The sequence below is a fragment of the Phoxinus phoxinus genome, assembly GCF_949152265.1.
Source record: "Phoxinus phoxinus genome assembly, chromosome: 1".
Lineage (NCBI taxonomy): Eukaryota > Metazoa > Chordata > Actinopteri > Cypriniformes > Leuciscidae > Phoxinus > Phoxinus phoxinus.
The window spans coordinates 50,710,489-50,730,954 of NC_136876.1; the positions used below are offsets into that span (position 1 = coordinate 50,710,489).

A 20,466-nucleotide genomic window follows, 5' to 3' on the forward strand; every position below is an offset into this window, starting at 1 on the left:
TCAACAATTTATTTTTTTGAGTGTGATAACAGATACAGTTCAACAACCCTGTTAGTTACCAGTCTTCCTTTAGCAATTCTGTCATTTATTTGGAATAACATGCACTGATAAATCATCCACAACATACAATTTTGATTAGTACATCATGGGGTCACAAATTACACCATTTCCTCATGCCAGTTTAGATTAAGACACATTAATAATAGTTTGAAGAGGAGATCATCAAAATAATATATTTGTATTAGTTGTTACAATTCATGCTTCTATCTTTGAATATAGTGGTTTAATACTATTAAAACGGCATCTCACCGCATCTATCATGCAGAAAGTTTACTTGGACTGTGAGAATTACAAGTTATGCTATCTTGTGTGGTTTGCCTTGTATTCATTCATCCCCAAGCTTTTTAAATGTATAATGCGACCCTGGACCACTAAACCCGGCGGTCACATGTGGCACGGGTATATCTGTGGCAATAGCCAACTATACATTGTATGGGTCAAAATTATCCATTTTTCTTTTATGCCAAAAATCATTAGGATATTAAGTAAAGATCATGTTTCATGAAGATATTAAGTAAATTTCCTAGCGTAAATATATAAAACATGTATTTTTGTGAGTGAATGCAGCACAATCGTGAACATAAATGCACAACTTTAAAGGAGATTTTCTCAATGTTTACATTTTTTTGCTCCTCAGATTCCAGATTAGTTGTATCTCGGCCAAATATTGTCCTATCCTAACAAACCATACATCAATGGAAAGCCAAAAAGCTGGTTTTGTGCTCATATATGAACTTATTCCAATCATTGGCAGTTTTCTACAGATGTCGTGCAGCAAACAGAGCAGATCTGAGAGGTTCCAGTGAAGTGAAGGAGGTCGATGACTACGGGTCCGCGGTCGAGTAGTCAAAGTTGTCATCTCCACGGTCAGAATTATCCCAGAAGTCTAGATTATTAACCTTGCAAATATCCGTCCGGGTGATACTAATAAGGATTATGACATAAAGTATGTAGATGCTTAGAAAAAAGCCAAAGCAGAATCGGTCTAGGCGGTAAGCAAAGGACACTTTACTCTGTTTCTCTTCTTCACCTTTATCCAAGTTCTCCAAAAAGTTCACTATTTTCTGGAGTGAAGCCCCCTCTGGAGCCAGATCACCAGAGTTGGTTGTAATCACACCTGTATCTGTAAATGCACACCACATTATCATGTTATTGCAATGTTAACATAATAGAGCTTCAATTAAAGGTGGTGCGTTTCATTTCTGTGCCACTATCAAAATTAGTTATCAAAAATGTATTCACTAAACATTTGCAGCACTTAACACTTTAACCTTAAAGAGCTAATGTCTGTTTCCCGAATAAGTTGGCAAAACTCAAAACATTTAAGGCAATCAGTTGCCTCCATTTTTTTAAGTTCTGAAATTCAAAGTTTAAGTAAGCAGAACTAGCAGATTTTTAATTTGTACTCAAACATTTCAAGTTCAGAACAATTAAAATGTATGAATTCACCAATTCATATAATTAACTTAAAACTTTATTGTAATCTCAATGTGAACACTTTCATTCGTCTGATCTTAGCTAACTTTACCAAGCTAGTTTGCTAACATATTAGCAATAATAATATTGCTTTATGAGTGCATTATATTGAGCTATCATTTGCTCTCAAATCAAGTTCATTCTCCACTCATCACCATGATGGTAATATCCTAAAACCAACATTAACAGAAATTCTTCTAAATTAGCATAACAAAACATTAATCACTACTAAATCTCCCACTTAACATTAATCTTACACACACAAAAACCCCATTATATTACACTTAATTTTAGCATTTACTCTCCCTTTCGAGTGCCATCAGCAAAGCATGCTGGGAAATAGACATCCCAGCCGGTTCAGTGAAACTTAAGTTTGTCTAAATTAAAATAAATAATTTCATAAAACTCAAAACAATGAAACGGTTCAGTTTACTTAAAATATATCAGTTCTGTGACCTTGAAAGAAAAAGAAAGTGCTAAATAATCATAAAAGTTAATTTGACTGAACTAATTAGTTTAATTTAAGTTTGTCCTACTCAAACCAATGAATTATTTTGAACGTTTAGGGTTTACTTGAAACTAAAAACCGCCAGTATGTGGCAGCAAGTGGTAATAAGTGATTCATTGACAACGGCTGATTAATTCATGAAAGAAGCAAGTGTCCACAGACTTTATGAATGTTTTTTATGAAGCTTTGAGCCTTTGTGTTTGCGGTCCTCTCTTACCTTTCTCCTGATCCAGGCTGTCATGTTGTGTTTTGCTGTTGTTTGATGGATGAACCTTGGCGGAGCGTCGTCTACACAGAAGGAAGCTGTCCTCTACAGACAGACGTGTCAACACTATAGATGTCAGCATACTCACAACCAGACACACCAGACAGAAGCTGAAGTGATAGTCTTTACAGGAGGAAACAGAGAACATGCATTCACATCATGATCTAATACATATATACTAATACTATAGCGAATAAACTGTGATAATGTGAGAAATGTTGAAGGTGTCTGAATAAATTGTGGTTTTACTGTTATCACTGTAAAGCTGCTTTAAAACTATATTGGTTAAAGAAAGCACTCTATCAATTAACTGAATTGACTTAACTTAATCTTCCCCAACAGTTCCCAAAACAGACATTTATTAAACATTTTAGTTCTAAATAATGTATGTTTTCCATTTTTGTTGTTTTCTACAATAATGTTGTCTCGACTGCCTGGCATTAGGACTAAATATAAGTGCTGTCAGTATCACTTTACATCACTACAGTATAACTTTTAAAAACATATACCATATGGAAGTAAAATAATGCCAAATGTCTTTGAAACAAAAAAGCTTGTATAATTGCACTTGAAAAAAATAAGCTTTGCATTTTAATGCATTGTATTTTTAGGGCTTGCATTTTTATGGGCTGAAATTCAACATTTCGTAAATGTATTATATATTTGTGTATATTTAAGCTGTGAATATTCCAATTAAAAATATTTCACACACATTTTCATTATTAAAAGGCAATAGTCCATATTCAACTTTCAGCCCATAAAAATGCAAGCCCTAAAAACAATGCAAGCAGGGTTAATGCAATGCATATTTTTTCAATTATTGCAATTCAACTCAATTCAACTTTTTTAAATTCAATTGCAATTTTTTTTTTTTGAATTTGGCATTCATTGTAATCCATAATACCACCAAAAAACGGTTTTGTTTAAAATGGAGCAGATTTTGTCTCTCTTTCTCTCTGTTGTTGCACTTACGGAGGAGAGGACTGCAGTTGCCCCCGTTGGGCAGGTGATCGTTGAGGATGAGGAGGAACATGGTGAAGCTCAGGACTAAGGTGACCTTAAAAGAGTTGCGTTCTCCTCCTTCAAATGGCAGAGCAAAGCTCACCAGGTCAGCCATCATTATTAACGCGCTGGGCAGGATCAGGGTCACTACAGCACCGAAGGAGTTAATAGACAATTCGACCTGTTCAAAGACCAAAAGACATTCATTAACAAACAATTATAGGTTCATTTACTGTCTGTTTTCTTAGTCTGGCATCCCACTAGCTGATTTTTCAGTGTAACTTCTTAAAAATAAAGGATTTGTTTTTTTGCAGCGTTGTTGTTGCGGGGGGGGGGGGGGGGGGGGGGGGGGGGAATTATATGATTTCAGTTTACATGATTCTATGTTTTTAGTAGCATTTTAAATTATGTATTGCTATTAATAATCACATTAATAACACTTCATAATAATATATTAATTTAAAGCTGCAGTCCGTAGTTTTTTCTCTTTGTCGCCATCTCTGTTCGAAATCTGCATTTGCAGTTATTCGCGGAATACTTTAAGTGGGTTGTGCATTGACACTGTATCATGATGAACACAATATTTTGAGGAGAATGTGCGAACAAGTAACAAGTAACATCCACTTTTGTTCTGACCAACTATGGGAAAAAAGCATTGCAGTAAATCGCGCTGATTAGATCTAACGATCGCGTATCATATCACGTCAAACCGTGCAAATTATTCTTTGTTCTCAAATTGTTAATGTTAACAACATCAGCATTGCGTGACTACATTTAATGCCCTTCCAATATTTATCCTTGTTTTCGCATGGGCCGGTTGCAGTCTCTTTTTCTCTGTAGCCGAAGTCTTTTGTGTTCTCTGGTGACTGTCGTTTGAACCTTTCTGGATCCGCCATCAAATTAATACGTTTAATTTAGGGCTGTCAAACAATTAACATATTTAATCGCGATTAATCGCATTAATGTCGTGGTTAACTCGCGATTAATCGCACATTTTTATCTATTCTAAATGTCTCTTGATTTCTTTCTGTCCCATTTTTTCATTTTAATGCTCTTATCAACATGGAAAAGTGGATCGGCTTGTGTTATATTCTTAGTAAGAAAGAATGAAGGAAATTCTTAAATAAGGAATTCTTTAATCAACAGTATCAGTCGCAAAATAGTACAGCACAGATCGCAGCTCGTGCCACGCTTCACCTCCCTTATTCTCCTATCCTCAATATCCACATATCACGAACCTCTACCGCCACCTACTGTCCAGTATGCACAGAAGAACACAACATATTCCCCCATCACTTAAAGCAAACTGTCTACACAGATATTTAAGAACAAAAAGGAAACTCAATAACAAAGTTACTAAATTACCAAAGTATTCACTTGGTTATGTAACATAATTACTTAACTCAATCAGGCTAAAGAACAAAAATAATATTTACTAGAATTATAAGAATGTAGTATACATATAAAATCAACAACAAGATGACCTAATGAATTACTCATCCTTTATAGTCACGCAATGCAAGGTGACTAAGTAACACAGTCTTCCAACCAACGAGGAGGTCGTCTCACACGGTTAGACACCCTTTGAAGAGTTCCGGGAACTTGAGGCGCCAGAGGAGGAGGATGAAACTGAAATGACAAGTCCACAGCCTCCATGTCAGTAGTCTCCGAAACAGGTGCAACAGAACGAGCCAAGTGAGAAGCATGCCAGTTCTTCCCGTTTGATAACAGGTAAGTACACGCACCCAGTGTACGCACAATTTGACGTGGGTTGGAAAATCTCGGATGCGCTTTCGGAACATGAGTTGGAATGTGCACTCGCACCCAATCTCCCACTTTGAAATCAGGAGTGCGAGCTACACGTCTGGAATCAGTGTATGCTTTCATTTTCTTTTGTTTCAAAGAAACTCGCTGAAGAAGCGCAGGCGCATCCTGACGTATTGTGAGAGGAGGAAGAACATTAAGACGCGTTCGCATCCTTCTGCCATGAAGCAACTCAAACGGGGATAGTCCTGTGGCAGAATGTGGTGTAGCACGATACACTTGGAGAAATTCCGTGACAGTAGGTTTCCACGGCTTCGTTTCCAGAACAGCAGACTGAATGCAGCCTTTCAGCACGCGATGAAATCGTTCGACAGCTCCATTCGCGGCAGGGTGGTACAAAGAAGTACGTATATGTTGAATGTTTCTCTCTTTTAGGAACATAGCAAATTCTGCTGACGTAAATTGCGTTCCATTATCAGACACGATAGTACATGGATTACCGTATCTACTAAACACAGATGACAAGAAGGTGATAACATTGTGAGTAGTGATGGAAGCGGTGAAAGCGACTTCAGGCCACTTACTGTGATAATCAATCAATGTCAGCGCATAACGACAGTCCCATACAGCGGTTTCAAATGGACCCACCACATCTATAGCTACCTTTTCCCACGGTACAGACGGAAAAGGCACTGGCTGTAGTGGCGCAGCAGAGGTGTTGGCAGTCTTGTCAGAGGACAGACACATTTGACAGGTCTGTATATTCTCCTTAACCAGACAATCTATGCCTGGCCACCAGTACTGTTCACGAAGGCGTTGTTTTGTGCGCACAATTCCCTGGTGTCCTTCATGAGCTAACCTCACCAATGTGTGCCTCAGCGCGACAGGTACAACCAGACGTGATCCTCTGAACACATAATCGTGCTGCACACTCAGTTCATCACGTAGTTTGAAGTAAGGACGTAGCATATTATCCACAGAAGTTGAAGAAGAAGGCCATCCGCGAGCAATTTGTGTGCGTAATGCACTCAGTTCAGAGCACGTCGCGGAGGCAGAAGCAAACTCAGCAGGTGACAGAGCTGACATTGCAGGAGACATAAACGCCACAAACTCAGGTTCAGCATCCATGCAGTCTTCATCCGAAGCAGGTAAAGGCAGACGAGAAAGACAGTCAGCAGTGCAATTTTGAGCCCCAGGCCGATAAATCACATCATAGTTAAAGCACAGTAACCGCGCTGCCCAGCGCGCAATGCGCATTCCGGCGCGATCAGTACCTTTGGATGAGAGGAGCACAGTTAACGCTTGGTGATCCGTCCGCAGGAGGAATTTACGACCCCACAAGTAGGTTCGCCACTTTTCAACGGCCCATACACATGCGAGTGCTTCCTTTTCAATGGTTGAGTACTTGCGTTCAGCAGATGACAATGTCCGGGACGCAAAAGCAACAACGCGCTCAGTCTTGTTCTCGTGAACTTGAGAAAGAACAGCGCCCAGACCGTAGTCAGAGGCATCTGTAGATACCACCGTAGGCAAATCTGGGTCGAACAATGAAAGTGCAGGACTGTCAATAAGCAACTTTTTTACAGCATCAAAACAGTGCTGAGCTTCCTCCGACCAGACGAAATCTGAGCCCTGCCTGATGCACGCACGCAGAGGTTCAACTACAGTGGCAAAGTTCGGAATAAACTTATTGTACCACGATAGTAGCCCGATGAAAGAACGGAGTTGAGTTGCATCTTTTGGAGCTGGTGCATGAAGAATGGCAGAAAGGTGATCCTCATCAGGTTGAATTCCTTGCGCGTTCACCATATGACCCAGAAAGCGCAGACTGGTTTTGTTAAACTGACATTTCGATTGATTCAGCTTCAGTCCAGAATCTTGTAAGCGCTGAATAACGGCTTTGAGCGTGTGATCATGTTCTGTTTGCGTCTTTCCCCAGAGAATAATATCATCAAGGTAATTGGCAACATTCGGAAGTCCCTGTAAAACCGTTGCCAACATTTTCTGAAAAGCAGAAGGTGCTGAAGCAAGTCCATACGGTACGCGGCAAAATCTGAAAAGTCCTTCGTGAGTAATGAAGGCGGTCAGATCGCGGCTCTCCTCATGTAAGGGCAACTGAAAATAAGCACTCTCCAAATCAATAGTGGAAAATACAGACGCTCCCCTTAACAAAGACAACAATTCCTCAATGTGTGGTAGTGGGTAGCTATCCGTAACTACAGCCTTGTTGGGTTCTCGCAGATCCACGCACATTCGAATGGCACCCGACTTTTTCTGTACTACTACAATCGGGGAGACCCACGGTGAAGCGTCCACTCTCTCGATAATGTCAGACTCAAGAAGGTGATGAATCTCCTCAGTGACTGCGGCTCTAACAGACAACGGCAAACGGCGAAGTTTCTGGCGCACAGGAGTAACAGCTGGAGAAGTCTTTACTTTGTGAACAAAGCCTTTTGCACATCCAAAAACAGCTGAAGGCGTCAACGCAGACAATCGCAGCACAGGAGTTGAAGACTGCTCTGGCAAAATTGAATTGCCTTCAAACCGGAGACATAACCCATTAATAAGATCCATGCCGAGCAGAGCTGTGCCAGATTCCACCACGAAGAATGATGTGGAGCAGGTGATGTCATCCTTAGAGACAGTGACGGGTAAGCAGCCAAGTACAGGAATCGGAGCACGAGAATACGTCACTAGTTTCAATGAAGGTGGCAGCAAAGCGTCTTTCTTGAAGTGAGTGTCATACACAATTTTCGGCAAGATAGAAACAGATGATCCAGAATCCACGATAAGCTCAATAGGCACAGACGTAGTTGCGGTCGCAATAAGAGCAGTGCACCAAATTTTATCCGTTAGTGAGTCATGCATATAGAGAATCTGAACTTCAGGCAAGTCAATTTCACGCACTGAGCACGCTTGTCCCGAACGACACACCCGCGAATAATGTCCCATCTTTTGACAGTTATTACACTGTGCTGATACAGCAGGACAACTACGATCATTTGCAAGGTGTTTCTGAGATCCACAGCGATAGCATTCACGAGAGGACGAAGCAGGTGCAGTAGTTGATGAAGGCTTTGAAGAACGATTTGTAGACGGTGGCTTTAAAGGTGGTCTACGACGGAAACGTCCAGCTGCAGGTGGAGGCTTTGTATGTATCACTTGCACAGGAACAGAACGAGTATTTGATAATAATTTGGCTTGTTCACCAGCAGCTTCTGTCTGGGTGGCAATAGTAATGGCTTTTTCCAGAGTCAAATCAGATTCCAAAAGCAGTCTCTCACGAATCCGATGACTGGACACATTCTCCACCAACTGGTCACGCAACATTTCATCCAGAGTAGCTGCAAAGTCACAAGTAACCGCTAAGTCCCGTAGAGCAGCTACGTACTGAATTATAGTTTCTCCTGGTGCCTGAACACGTTTCCTGAAAGCGTGGCGCTCAGCCACTATGTTCCGTCGGGGGGTAAAATGCGCTTTCAAGGCCGCAATCGCATCGTCCATCGAATCACCTTGATTCGGCAAGGAATAGAACAATCTTTGTCCTTCAGTCCCCAGACAATGTAGCAGTAGTGCTCGTTTGCGCTCGACCGGCCATGCATCTCCAGATGCACCAACAACCAGCAAATAATTCCGGAACATCCGTAGCCACGTGTCGAAAGGAATAGTTGGTTCTCCAGGACATGGCAAAAATGGCATGGGAAATGTAGAAACAGCTGCCATCGTCAAAAAAAAAAAGTACCTCGTCGCCAATTTGTTATATTCTTAGTAAGAAAGAATGAAGGAAATTCTTAAATAAGGAATTCTTTAATCAACAGTATCAGTCGCAAAATAGTACAGCACAGATCGCAGCTCGTGCCACGCTTCACCTCCCTTATTCTCCTATCCTCAATATCCACATATCACGAACCTCTACCGCCACCTACTGTCCAGTATGCACAGAAGAACACAACATATTGCTTTGTGCAAATGTTTTTTAATGAAAACAACATACCGTGTTCAATTCCACACTAACATTCTCACTTGGAGCAAATAATCTCTCACACAGTGTAACACTGTCCATCAATAAAAGGGTGAAAGAAATACTGACGAGGTAACGTTACTGATATTGACGAGTGGGCGTAGAAACGCATCAGCGGTGTGTGTGCTTGACCATCGAGTGGTATTTCGACTGGACGTGCCGCGATGACAGCTCAGTTCACAACGACACAACACACAGATCACTTTGGTCTTGTCAATTGAACCATTTAGCAACTTTTTAAAAGTAAACTTTCCAGGCAGAATCTTATTGGCATCCATTTCGGGGTCTCGCGCTCATCATTCATCCACTCAAAACGTAACGTTAAAGCGGGTCGCACACCGGACGAGAAGCGCAGCGCCGGCGCGTTGCGCAGCGCCTCGTATTTAAAATTCAAACACATTATTCTCTATGAGTGTACACACACCGGTGGCGCCATTCTGCGTTTTTATTGCTGGCCATAAACTGAGAAAGTGCGCGTCCGTGCGATATGAGTTGTCCTAGACGCGGCTCGGCGCTGCGCTTCTCGTCCACTCTTTGGCCGGTTCGCCCAAACAAGTGTGTGCGGTTTAAAATGGGTTTAACGGACAGCGCTAGTTTAATTATATCAAGAGCTGTGAGAGAAGGCTATAAATCTCCACCTCCAGCATCCTCACACTCATAGCCCGCTAGCCGAGGCTCTCTGTTATGTGTACAGATGTGACGTAATGACGCAAAGACATGCTCGAATTTCCAGTGGAAATCCACCAGCACCACTGGAATTAAACACATTATTATAAGCTTACCGTTTTGACTCGAGCGAAGGCAAGCAGATCGTTTTCAACACTTGCTGGTTATGTACTTGCTCAAAAAATTATTTTGGATAGTTTTTACCCAAAAAAATGTTACGGACTGCAGCTTTAAATAATGAATTAAAGCTCGCTGAGGAACCCTAAGGATAATATCTGCTTTGAGGGTTCAAGGTAACACTGACAAACTCTCTGAACTCAATACTCTTGATAAGAGGGTTAGAATTGAATAATTCAGTTACTTGGAGATAAACGCGCTCTGATGGATCCACATTTTTGTTGACATTCAAAGCCTGCCATTCTCCTCCCGAACTGGGAACCGTAGACACATTATCAGGCATCTGGATTTTGAGCTCACAAGCTAGATCGAAAAAACAAGAGGACATATTCATTACAAATATAACTCCCATGGGGCCATTGACTAAAGAGCTGCTGTAGACACACCTTAATCAGGCTGGGAGATATTTAAATTAAGTCACCGTCATTCTTATCAATGCAAACATGTCTCCTTTCTAAACTATAGACCATATTTACATAACTCTATGTGCTTGGGGCAAACCAAAGGCAGGCACATAATACACTTCCCAACAATTATTTTCTTACATTTCTGGCTCCATCCGTTGATGGCCACAGGACATTGTCCAGTCACAAAGGGGTAGCTGAATAGGTTGATTTCACAGCTCACCCTCGTGTACAAAACCAGCGCATGGGTCACAGTCCCATCCCTCCTCACCTGCACGTCCTTAGCGTACGGCTCCACGGTCGTATCGATCCTGTGAGCGGAGAGAGAGAGAGAGAGATTATGGCATCTTAACTGATACAGAAATCAACCAGGGCTTATCTCACACTCAAGATTTTAAAACCCTCAAGAGGTAACCATCATCACCTGATCTCACTTCACTTAAAGGTACACTGTGTAGGAGTTTCTCCCATCTGGCGGTGAAATTGTATTTTGCATTCTTTGCTCTCTAGCGGCTCGCTTTTTCAAATGCGTGTTGCAACTACGGTAGCCGTTATGTGCCAAGAAGCTCTGACAACATGTCTTCCAATAGCACTTCATCGAGTTTCTTTCGGGTGATGAGGTTCGTTATTTCAAACAAACTGCAACTTGACACACAGCGAACAAACGAATGTTACAGTGTGAATCACAAGCTATCCTAAAATTTACCCTCAGTTTTTGAATCCGCCGGTCACGTTTCCTTTTAAATTTGCTTTTTTGGCGACGAGGTTTCCTTCTCCTGTGGCTCGGCATAAGTATGATCCTGCATTATGAAGTACCGTGCAGTGCAGTGAGATCCTCTCGCTGATCTCCGTGTCCGTCTCTGGTGTCAGTCACGTGACGCTGGCTCTGAGCGAAAACGCGTTGAGGTAGGCTAGTGCTTTTTGTCCCTCTCTGCTACTATAGTTTTTCAAAATGGTGGAAGGACATGAACGCCTCCGTGGAGTTACCTGTCCCATGTAAATAAAGATAAGAAACTCTTTGCGTACGAAGATAAGTCAGATCATTGGCAGAAGTCATTTTAAGTCAAGTCAAGTCAAGTCATCTTCATTTATATAGCGCTTTTAACAATGTAGATTGTTTCAAAGCTGCTTTACAGAGATAAACGTATAATTTAAGGTAACAGATTGTTTTGGCTTTATAGCGGTTCTTGAATAATGTTACTTTCCAGCTAAAGTTAGTTTTGATTAATTCACTTCCGTCAAAATTTTACACCAATGAGGACATATATGTATGAATAAAGACATTGATATTAGCTAATAAAATACTTAAAAACTACACAGTGTACCTTTAAGCTTTCTTTGCTGTTGCAAATGTGTTTAATAAACACACTGTCACAGCAGTCAAAAACAAAAAGATAAAGATGGTGACTTCAAATGAAACACATCTGAGTTAAACCTCTGTTAATTCTCAATAAAAACTCCTGTAGACGTCTGACAGAAATAAAGTCAGTCTGGTTAGTAATAAGTGAAGCTGGTAATGCTGTTTGTGGAGTTGTTTATTCCTCCTCTGCTGAGATCTTCACAGATTTAATGTCTTCTTTTCTCTTCAGTGGATTTCATCTAAGGCTGTGTCTGAAGTCAGTTGTAGTTCTTGTGTTTCTGCTCGTCTCTTTTTCTGTTCTCTTCTTTCCTTCAGTGATTCTGCTTGTTTACAGGCTTATTAATGCTGAAATAACTCCATATTTAATATACACAGGTTTCGTGGCTCAGATAAGGTCCTGTTCTGGTTTATTTCTTTGCTCTTGGCTGACATGTGGCATTGTTATGGTCTGCTTGTGGCCCAGATCTGGCAAACAGGAGCGGTCCACCCAAGGGCCGTCATACATGTGGGCCAGATCATCTTTCCACAAGTGCAAATATGGTGGCAAAAGGTATCTGCCATCTAACACTTGATATATTTCCAAATATTATATTCAAGGCCATGTTGATGAATGTGGAGCTCAGTGTCTCTTACCCCAAAACTGGTATGATTTCACAGCTATCAGCCGTAGTTGTTCAGACTGAAAATGTATTTCATGCCTCTTCATAATAAAGTACATTTCTGACATTTTATCTCAACCATGCCAGAACTGAAGTCAGCATCAATCACTGAATGTGTATCTCTCTGACCTTATCAATAAAACAGGTCAATTATTAGAATATGTGCCGTAAGTCTTGAGTTCAACTCACGAATTTTCCAAAACTATCCCAGGAATCCAGATTTTATCAACAGGTAAAATAATTGTTGGAAATCTATATCTCTCTTGCATCCATCCAAGATCAGGATCCATCCATTCCTGTTGGGCAGAAGATTTGTCCAAAAGTTTTAGTGAAATAAACAGCCTCTCATTTTGTTTTACAATATAACACAGCTCTGAAATGCTTGATTCTGATTGGTCAATTACAGCATTCTACAGTACACAGTTCTTAACACATTAAAATATTTGTAAAATTTTAAATGAAATATTTTATGTAAGGAATAATTGACGACAGGCCGTTGAATTATTAGAAAAATAATGCACACCCAAGGTGGTAATGTGGTCACGACGCGAAGCGGAGTTATTTTCGTTTTCCGCTTATACAGTTACCCCACCTCGAAATATTGTTCAGATGATGTATTTCCAGACGTTTGTAAAGTTTTTGTCATTAAAACGCTCTTGTATGTAGGACTAATTCCTTGCGCATCTAAACCCACACAGCAAAAACTCCAGTGTTCACAGAAAACACTCCAGTGTTAAATTAACACTCCTGGGAGTTTATATGAGTCCAGACTCAAGAGTGTAAAGTGTTCAAATATGAGTGTTAAATGAACACTCAAGAGTGTTAAAGTTAATGAGATAATTAAGTTAATAATTGAGTGATGATTGAGCATTAGTGATGAACACCTGATGTTAACAAGCAGAATCACTGAAGGAGAAAATCACAAATTGTAAGCCACCATGATGGAGATCAGTGTTTGCTTTAGTTGGGCTCTTGACCCTTATATTATTTACTTAAAATGTTGTGTGCTGTTATTGTAACAGACAGATGAACAAAGAAAAACAGTGATCTGTTGGCTATGTTATGACAATCATAATATGAACTTGATCACTGAACCCTTATTTCTGATTAAAATTTCTGTTGTTTATTACGGCATAACTGCGATTCTACATAAATATCCAACATTTTTGATAAATAAATATTGAAAAATTTATTTTAAAGTTGTTTGGAAAAAAAAAATCTTCATTTTAGGCACACACAGACATCAAGATTCAGTCTATGCATCTCAACAATGGTGACAAGCAAAATATTCAATTAGGAAAATGAAATTACTTCATATAATTTGTTAATTCCGCAATGCATGATGGGAGCCATTAATGAGTTGATTGGTGGCAGCCGCTGCAACATGCTTTATTCTTGTCACCATGGTTGAGATTCACAGGCTGATTATTGATATCTGTGTTTCTAAATAAAGTATTTAAAAGTCTCTTGATCAGAACAATGTTTATTAAATATTTTGGATTATATTACAAATACTGAAAATCATACGCTTTAGTATCAGAGAGCTGATTTATAAACAAGTTAAACCAAACTATGTAAATAAGTTTGTCAATCACAATATGATTGTCAAAACATGACCAACACCATCAGATCACATTTTGTCTTTGTTCATCTGACTGTTATTTATCAGAAAACACAGACAACCAAAATCTAAAGTTAATAATATAAGGGTCAAGAGCCCAACTAAAACACACACTGATCTCCATAATGGTGGCTTACAATTTGACATTTTCTCCTTCAGTGATTCTGCTTGTTAACATCAGGTGTTCATCACTAATGCTCAATCATCACTTAATTAATAACTTAATTATCTCATTAACTTTAACACTCTTGAGTGTTCATTTAACACTCATATTTTAACACTTTACACTCTTGAGTGCGGACTCATATACACTCCCAGGAGTGTTAATTTAACACTGGAGTTTTTGCTGTGCATCCGTTTCCAGAACGTCATTGTAGAGTTAGCGGAGGTTTGAGCCGCTGATAGCAGACTAACGCTGCGGACACACACTTCACGACTGACACATTCTCTGACTGTGAATGCAGCAGATTTTAAACACCGCTGTGAACACACACTGAACGCTGAAGCGTTAGTGCATGATCAGTCATAAGTATCAAATTACATTCATAACCTGCCTTAAAAAAGAAGCATGTACGTCAATATTATTATTTATTTATTTATTAATTCAATTCGTTTTAATTAATTCGTTCATTCCTTTTTTTCTAGACATTGAAAATTGCAGATCAAGCGCATGGGGCTGCAGTTTTTCTTGTTATGAATTGTATCCTATTTTCCGTTATTCCGATGAACTACGCGCAGTGATATGGAGCTGTAATGCGGTCAAGACCTGCCGGAACTACTTTAGCCGTGCGGTTCCCTGAAAATAATTGCACACCGTAGAACGTTTGTCAACCAATCAGATTCAAGCATTCAACGGCCCTGTAGTATAATTCTAATTATTTATTTACTTTGCAAGTAGCTGCATAATAAGCGGGATACATGTGAGGCAGCCATTATCACTGTTTATGCCTAAAATACTCAATTAGGGATACACCGATATAACAATTTTGGCCGATACCGATAATTCTTTATATTTGAAAGCCGATAACCGATATATTGGCCGATAAATCTACATTTACATATAATTTTTGAGAGCCTGATGACAAAACAAAAGTCTCACCATTAACAAACATGTCCCAAACACATATTTATAATGATGTTCTCATTATAATTTTATGTAGCCGATATGACACATGTTGCACTTTACCGTATTTTTCTTTTCAAGGTGATTCCAATCATATTTCAAGCAATTCAAAAGCATCATGTTGACCAGAGCGCATCTGAAGTGTCTCAGCTGAAGGAAATAATACACTTATTTATCGGCTTTAAGATATCGGCCAAATTTTCTTATCGGGCCGATAACGATAACATTAAAAATGAACATATATCGACCGATACCGATATGGTGACCGATATATCATGCATTCCTATACTCAATATTATCTTCTTGTTTATAGAACTGCTGAAAATAAGAAATATAACGCTCACAATAATGCCGTTGTATTGAATATCAGCATAGATGCTGCTGTGCTCAAACTCAGTATTAACAGCACTCTTTGCTCTTGTGAAATTTTATACTGTATAATATATTATAAATGTATTCAGATAACTGAATGTCTACAGGTGACAATCACTGTGCCAAAGCTAAAAGGTTTTTGAAGGAGATTTTAGTGACATTCGTATTTCATTCAAGAACTTGAAATTAACTACTAATGAACTGCAAGAACTACTCACCATGTTTATTTTGATACGGCTGGTCATTTCCATGCCCTTTGTATCCTAAGAAATGGTGACAGAATTATGAGATAGTTGTTATGCAAGTATACGTGTGACCCTGGAGCACAAACCCAGTCTGGAGCCGCACGGCCACATATATCTGTGGCGATAGCCAACTATACATTGTATGGGTCAAAATTATACATTTTTCTTTTATGCCAAAAATCATTAGGATATTAAGATCATGTTCAATGAAGATATTTAGTAAATGTCCTGCCGTAAATATATAAAACATGTATTTTTGTGAGTGAATGCAGCACAATCGTGAACATAAATGAACAACTTTAAAGGAGATTTTCTCAATGTTTCGATTTTTTTGCACCCTCAGATTCCAGATTTACAATAGTTGTGTCTCAGACATATTGTCCTATCATAACAAACCACACATCAATGGAAAGATGATTTATTAAGCTTTGAGGTGATGTATAAATCTCAATTTCAGAAAAGTGACCCATGTGACTGGTTTTGCGGTCCAGGGTCACATTTGTGCTTTTCAAACACAGAAGGAGATCAACAGGACAAACGTGACACTCACGAAAGACAACATCTGATATTGTATGGAAGTGATGTTTACTACGATGGTACAGTTATTGCTCTGTGGCGCGCTGAACAGTTCTTTCCCAACCAGAGCGTTCGCCAGACAGCGGCGGTCACAGGCGGCCACTGTGGAGTTACCAGCAGCGAACACTGTAGGACCAGACGGACGTGTTAGCAGACACAGGACAATGCAAAGAGAGAACAAAAAGAACAGTTATGATACAAATGGGAAATAAAATCGTAGGATTCTGCACTATTTCTGTATTTAAATAAGAAAATTTGTGACAATGAGCCTGTTACTAAAAGCCTTGTTCAGAGTGTCAATCCAAATCCATTTTTGAACATATCCGATCGGAATCTGATCATATTTAGCAAGTGTTAACAGCAAAAAACAAAACAAAACATGAAATACAATCAGAATACGATGAAATCTGTTTCAAGCTACATCCATATGGTGTGGTTTAGTGATTTAGTGTTTATCCGATTGGAATCAGCAAGTGTGAATGGCAAAAAAATCACATGTGGTTTGAAATCCTATTCAAATCACATTTCTGAAAATCCCCAGTCTCACGGCTCTGATAACTTCACACAGCTGTGTGTCACTTTCTCACGCCACGTAAAACATGTCAGATGTAGTAAACATGCTGAAAGTCGTTGTAGAAACACGGGCGCAGACCCTATAGCTAATTCTGTCATGTGGCACCAGATTTATTTGCGTTACATTTTTTTTTTTTTTTGACATTTGAAGCATCGACATTGAACGTATGCGCTAAAGTTAAACGGAAAAAGATTGTGTCGACATCTTCCAAATACTATCGACAAAAAATGATTGGATGGAAAGTTGGAAAACTTAAATAGAATAATTACTTAATTCTAAATATATATAGAATATCAAGGAATTTTCAGTTTTGTTTTTTTACAGGTGTTTTACCTGTATTTTGAATTTTAGGTTGTGTTTTAAGGGTTAACGGTAATCTCCGTAAAATTACTGGATAATGACCTGGAAGAAAATGACCAGTACATTTTCCATTTTTTATGTTTTACAGTGTAGTGTGGACAGTCAATCATTTAGATCAGATTCCAATCGGATGAACAAATTATGGGATTTTGGACTGACAGCCAAAACTTGGACTTAAATACTTACAAAATACTAAAACATTCTCCAGGCAAAATTCCAGTCAAATTTTAAAGTATTTCCCTCCAAATATTATGCTGATAAAAACATTTGTACTGAAAAAAAAAATGAAAAAAAAAAAGCATTTCCACTAGTGGTCTCAGACTTCACTCTGTATCTCAACCTTTTGAGAAGGCTTATTTACTGTGTGAATAAAAAAAACTGTCAGCTGTGGTTGCCAGTTTTTTACCGTAATATTTAGATCCCTGCCGTAAAACAAACATATTTCTATATTTTTTTATGGTAAAGGACTGTCAACCACAGCTAGCAGTTTTTTACCATATATTTTAGTTCAATGATGTAAAACATAAAAATTGCTACCGTATTTTTTACGGTAAGTTATAGTAAATGCAACGGTAAGGTTTTTTTTACAGTGTACTTCTAAAATCCGTACATTTAACAGTATTCTACTGTAAAACTACATGAAATGTCCCGTGAGACCTATTACAGTTTTCCACGGTATATAATGGCGCTTTTCCACTGCATGGTACGGTACGGTACGGTTCGGTACGGCACGGCACGCTTTGCCGCTTTTCCACTGCATGGTATGGTACGGCTCACTTATGGCGCATTTCCACTGCATGGTACGGTACGGTACGGCTCGCTTTAAATGGTACCACCTCTGTTGAGGTTCCAAGCGTACCGAACCGTGCCGTACCGAGTCGAGTCGTACCACGCAGTGGAAAAGCGAAGCGAGCCGAACCGTTCCGCAGTGGAAAAGCGCCATAATAAGGGTACATACTGTTAATCAATAAAAATGTCTTTTCCGTTGCTTTTTTACAGTATTTTACCGTTTAAATTACGGACATTTTTTATATAAGCACATGGTATTTAAATCACAAGGTGTTTTAAATGGAGAGTTTACCAAGTGGAGATGAACAGAGGAGCAGCAGCAAAGAGATCCTGTGCTGAAGAACCATTTCAGATCCTAAACAACAACACAAACAAGCAAGTACACACATTATTTTAGCTGAATACATGTTTATAAGAATGTAAAACTGATAACATTTACCTTTGGTAGCAAATGCTGAAAAATGAGCAAACTTGGATCAGATTCCGACAAACTTCTCCCGTGACTTTTCACAGTTTCTGAGGGAAACGAGGACATTCGGCTCTTTTAAAGGGTCACGGCTCGTTGAATATGACACGGATGTTGTTACGCAAGGCAAACAAAATATCTGATTTGTCTTATTAAATTTGATCCTTCATTTTGTGTAAGCTTGTCTTGTTATAGGACTATAGATAATGAGATTTTTAAGGATCTCAGCATTCATCTCATTGTTAAACAGCACAACAGAGCAGTAATTACTAGCAGGGCTTTGACCCGTCGCACAGTCAAACATGAGGCCGATCTAAAGTGCTTCACAAAGGCACAGGACAAGGCCATGAGGACACACAATATGGGCTTTAATTACTTTTGATGGCATAGAGGGAGACAACTAGATTATTAAAAGAATAGCCTCAGTTTTCATTGTCCTAAAGGCCAGCGCAGCGAAATCATATATTGTTTTCATGATGAAAGCTCCACATAGAGACCTAGTGCGTTTTGCTTTACTATTTTTCAACCCAAGTAACTCAATATAATTTTTCATATCTATCTGATATGACAAAAAAGTTGGGTTTTCCTTTAGCCCATTTTTGTTTATGGTATTTCCCCATAATCAAACAAAGATTAACGATTAAGGCCACATTTAGTGGTTTGTCTATTCAAATCAAATAACATTTTCAGAAAAATAAATGTCCAAATCTATCCAAATGCAATTAAAAAAATAAGTGGACAACATTTTCTTAGTCAGTCCCAGATAAATCTCATTTAACATCTACATCAGTACAAAACCTAAGAAAAAGAGTTTTAACAGGAAACGAGATTGTTGTTATACCATAGAAATACATAATAAAGGCTCAATGTCTTACGGCGGAGTCTCTACGTCATCACCCGGCGGCCATCTTGTCACAGGCAAGCTTTCTGGCTAGTGATCTGCACCAACACAAATACTCTTATCTCGCTGAAATCTTGACGGATTTACAAACGGTTTGGTTTCTTACAAATGTTATTAAGATGGCTATAATTATGGATGCTTGAACATGTTGAAATATATAATATTATACTTATTCATAAGTATTCCGTGTCATAACTACATCTCTGACGTTTATAACAAACCAACTGGTTTGAAAATCGGTAGAAAATTTAGCAAGTTATGGTTATTTAAAAAGTACATGCCCCATAACACAATGTTATGAGTGAACGAGCTGACTGTCACAAGATGGCCGCCGTGTGTGGACGTCGACCTCCATTGGCCACCAGCGCGGACGAGACATCTAGCCTTTATTATGTATTTCTATGGTTACTATTATCCTGCAAAGTCTACAGTGACTGTAGACAATTACGCGTTCTGATTGGGCGTCACTGACCGTAGACCAATTAGATCGCAGAATTTAGAGTATAGACAACCAATCGCAGAAGAGAGACCCTGCATATATTAGTTTATCGATACGCCACACACGTCTATAGCGAAGGTAAAGTTTTGTATTGGTCGTCACACGATCTGTATAAAACCCCAAAAACGAGGTATTCCTTCCGAGGTAGATCAATATATATTATGATTGTAGCCCACCGAATGACTCTTGATTAGCTCGATTAGCCTAGCTCACCTTGTTGAAGTGATCGCTGCAGAAAGTTACAGTGCGATCAGTATATAGCCTGGCATTTGATGCCGGACATATGATAGTTTAATATATTATCTTACTCATACTACTCTAAATTACACTGTACCCCTAATTAAAACTTAATTTATGCATTTAATCTGACATACCACATTAAACAATAGCATAGCCTATTCCTCAATTTGAGCAAAAACATGTAATGCATATTATCAAATGATGTGAAATAACTATTCATATCATTAATTGTTGATGGTGATTTAGTGTTATAAAGTTATATTATATAAAGTTAGTTATATTGTGTAATTCTCATAACTTCTATGAATGTGTAACTAGTCTATATGCTGTCAATTCAT

General features: G+C 39.0%; 2 protein-coding genes across 2 annotated transcripts in view; one reads left to right on the plus strand and one right to left on the minus strand.

Annotated features, from left to right (window-relative positions):
* LOC307003863 (Golgi apparatus membrane protein TVP23 homolog B) overlaps positions 1-20,466 on the plus strand; it is a 291,916-nt gene that overhangs the window by 64,613 nt on the left and 206,837 nt on the right. The window lies entirely within an intron of this gene.
* LOC307003338 (5-hydroxytryptamine receptor 3A-like) lies at positions 182-18,526 on the minus strand. Its single transcript, XM_079621618.1, has 10 exons — positions 18,462-18,526; positions 18,315-18,377; positions 16,274-16,425; positions 15,697-15,741; positions 12,552-12,658; positions 10,485-10,654; positions 10,124-10,242; positions 3,282-3,492; positions 2,262-2,432; positions 182-1,183 (listed from the first exon to the last, which is right to left on the minus strand). The coding sequence occupies exons 2-10, from the start codon at positions 18,367-18,369 to the stop codon at positions 885-887; spliced, it is 1,329 nt and encodes a 442-aa protein (XP_079477744.1). The 5' UTR covers positions 18,370-18,377; positions 18,462-18,526; the 3' UTR covers positions 182-884.

Excerpts from the sequence above, each read along its gene's own strand:
- LOC307003338 (XM_079621618.1), bottom strand. The coding sequence starts at position 18,369 with ATGGTTCTTCAGCACAGGATCTCTTTGCTGCTGCTCCTCTGTTCATCT. Across the intron at positions 2,433-3,281 it reads CAACTGCAGTCCTCTCCTCC|ACTATCACTTCAGCTTCTGT; the intron begins GTAAGTGCAACA and ends CCTCCTGTAAAG. Across the intron at positions 1,184-2,261 it reads CAGCCTGGATCAGGAGAAAG|ATACAGGTGTGATTACAACC; the intron begins GTAAGAGAGGAC and ends GTGCATTTACAG.